The sequence below is a fragment of the Lontra canadensis genome, unplaced genomic scaffold, assembly GCF_010015895.1.
Source record: "Lontra canadensis isolate GAN:19392208 unplaced genomic scaffold, GSC_riverotter_1.0 scaffold174, whole genome shotgun sequence".
In the NCBI taxonomy this organism is placed as follows: domain Eukaryota; kingdom Metazoa; phylum Chordata; class Mammalia; order Carnivora; family Mustelidae; genus Lontra; species Lontra canadensis.
Window position 1 is genome coordinate 1,148,736 of NW_022631168.1, and position 2,644 is coordinate 1,151,379.

The window sequence follows — 2,644 nt, forward strand, 5'->3', positions numbered from 1 at the left end:
AGTCTTTCCCTCAGTACACACCTCTCCAAGTCCAAACCATGGTGTCGAGTGTCCCCAGAAGGCTAAATCAGCCATGTCTTGACCCCATTCCCCCTGCCACATTTGCCCCTTTTTTCTCTGCCCCTTCGTCTGGACTACTCCCCCTTCCTCCAACCACACGCTTCCCCTCCACCCTCTCAGTCAAGGATAGGAGGGGCCTGTTTGCACAGGCGCAGTAGGGAACCTGAGTTGCCTCGCGTGCTAGGGGCGGGGCTTCCTGAGGGAGCCTGCTTTCCCGCGCAGGCAGGGTTGGCTTGGCGGGAACCAATCACATGCGAGAAGGCATACGCGAGGTCTGTCTGCACATGCGCCCTGGGCGTCCCCAGCGGCCTTGCGTGCGGAGGGGCGGAGCTTCAGGCGGGAGCCTCAGTGGAAGGGTTGGGCTCAAAGAAGGCAGTCGGAGCAGCCATGCAGGCCCCAGACGATGGTGCGGGGGGTGCCGAGGGTGGTGCCGGAGCGCCGGAGGGCCCCGGAGGCTCCGGAGAACACGAAGGCTGTTATGGGACCGCAGCCGAGGGCACAGTGGCTGGGGGAGCTTCCGAGCTCGAGGGGGCATCGCCTGCTCCTAGGAACGGTGAAGACGCTTCAGCCTTGGCCTCGGGTGAATCCTCAGGGAGCCAGCTGTTGGAGTTGTATCCTTTCGAAGGAGCTCCCGGGACTGGGAGGGGGCAGGTGGGGGCAGGAAGATCGGTAGGAAGGGTTTGGGGGAGTGTGGGCGGGGGACTTGCGGAGTTGGGGCAGGAGGGGAGTGGGGCGGTGGGGGAGGAGGAGCTGGAGAGAAAGCCAGGGTGGTCTGAGGGGGGTTGTGAGGCAGACTTCCTGAAGCCCCCCAGGTGGTCTTGGGGGCCCGAGGGGCAGTCTGGGGGAAGGCAGGCCTCCGGTGGGTGGGGCGGCCTCAGCCCTAAAGTCCGCAAAGATGCTGCCTTAACCGGATCTCCACCAGCGCCCTCAGGGTGCCTTTCCTGTGCTACGTGGATGCGGAGATGGCCCGCCAGTACCTGATCTCAGGCGAGGAATCCTTCCAGGGGGCCGCTCAGATGGAGCTCGCAGTGGTTGGCAGTGACCTGCTGATGTAAGTTCTAGAAGGGGCTCGGGGGAGCAGCTGGGAACCTGGGCCAGTCTCAGCATGAGGGTCGGTCTTTGGGACATGCGCAAACATCGAAGGTTTGGGCTAAAGAGGCACGTGGGGCACAGGGTCTACTGCATCCTCAGCCGTGGCTGTAACGGAGCTGGGAAGGAGTAACCTTGGGGAGGGGTTTTGCACTGATGGGGGCTGGGAGTTCGTTAACCAAATCTAAAGTTATTTCCTTTTCCCCTCACTTTTAGCAAACTCACTGCCGAGGACTCTACCCTCCTGCAGATTTCCACTGCCACCCTGCTCAACCAGCTTTCCACCATAATTCAGACCATGCAGCACTTTGTGCCCCCGTTTTTTGCCAAGCCTCGGCCTGGAAAAGGGGGCTGAGTTCACAAGAGAGCCCAGTTTTAGGCAGTGTGTCCTTCCCCAGGCACATGATTTTGCAGTAGTTGCCACTTTGTTTTGGAGCATAATTGTTGGCCATACTGGCCCTGCGGTACTTGCTGCTCGCTTGTTTGTTTTCATTGGCCTTAAATATTGGTTGCCACAGATAATAAAACTGAAGCACTGTTACGTGTCTGAGTTTCTTTTCAGCGTCCAGATTTGTCCTTAGGTTGGAGGAGAGGTTCTGGGATTCAGATATTCAACTTGTACAAGGCAGTTGAAAACATTGAAAAAATGAAAGAAAATGAAAATTGCTTGGTTCCTATCATTCAGCATTGACTAATGTCAGCATTTTGGAATACTTTCGTAATTTTAGGGTTGCAGGAATAATACAATAAATTTACAGCGTCATATAAATGAGTAAGGCTTTTCAAATTTAGCATCATCTTTTCCCCCTGAGATATTTTTTCATCTGAAATTTGGGCTTTACCTCTGTCTAAAAATTCAAAAACATCTTATCAAATGAATACATACACGATGTGTTATGATATATTGGTTCAACACTTGTATTTTTTTCAAAAATTTTCCTATTATACATAATGTCTCAGAGGAATTCTTGTATGTAAGTCTCTGTATGAATGGTTATTTTCTTTTTTTTTTGGTAAAGATTTTATTTATTTATTTGACACAGAGAGAGAGAGATCACAAGTAGGCAGAGAGGCAGGCAGGGAGAGAGGGAAGCAGGCTCCCCGCTGAGCAGAGAGCCCGATGTGGGGCTCGATCCCAGGACCCCTGGACTGACCATGACCCAAGCCGAAGGCAGAGGCTTTAATCCACTGAGCCACCCAGGTGCGCCTGAATGGTTGTTTTCTTAAGATAGATTCCAAGAGGTAGATCTCCAATACAAAATTGCTCTTCAGAAAATGCGCCCACCCCACCAGAATGCTAGTTCCCCTACATCCCTGTCATAGCCCCCCAAACCTCAGTTTGCACAAGCAAAGAATTCGGAAACACTAGAACTAGAATTTTGTGCTTTACTGGCCTTGTTTCTGATCACAGAAAAAAAATGCTGGTACAGTTTGTTGGTTGGGGTGGGAGAGGGGCAGATGGAGGCAGCGTAGTGGAGTCTTGGGAAAACACTTT

General features: G+C 53.0%; 1 protein-coding gene across 1 annotated transcript; it reads left to right on the forward strand.

Annotated features, from left to right (window-relative positions):
- Positions 1-447: 447 nt before the first annotated feature.
- LOC116860365 (cancer/testis antigen 1-like) lies at positions 448-1,543 on the forward strand. The gene is made up of 3 exons (XM_032846415.1): positions 448-671; positions 983-1,111; positions 1,366-1,543. The coding sequence occupies exons 1-3, from the start codon at positions 448-450 to the stop codon at positions 1,502-1,504; spliced, it is 492 nt and encodes a 163-aa protein (XP_032702306.1). The 3' UTR covers positions 1,505-1,543.
- The last annotated feature ends 1,101 nt before the right edge of the window (positions 1,544-2,644 follow it).

Coding starts and splice junctions, on each gene's coding strand:
- LOC116860365 (XM_032846415.1), top strand. CDS start 448: ATGCAGGCCCCAGACGATGGTGCGGGGGGTGCCGAGGGTGGTGCCGGA. Junction 672..982: donor GGGAGCCAGCTGTTGGAGTT/GTATCCTTTCGA, acceptor GATCTCCACCAG/CGCCCTCAGGGTGCCTTTCC. Junction 1,112..1,365: donor GTTGGCAGTGACCTGCTGAT/GTAAGTTCTAGA, acceptor CCTCACTTTTAG/CAAACTCACTGCCGAGGACT.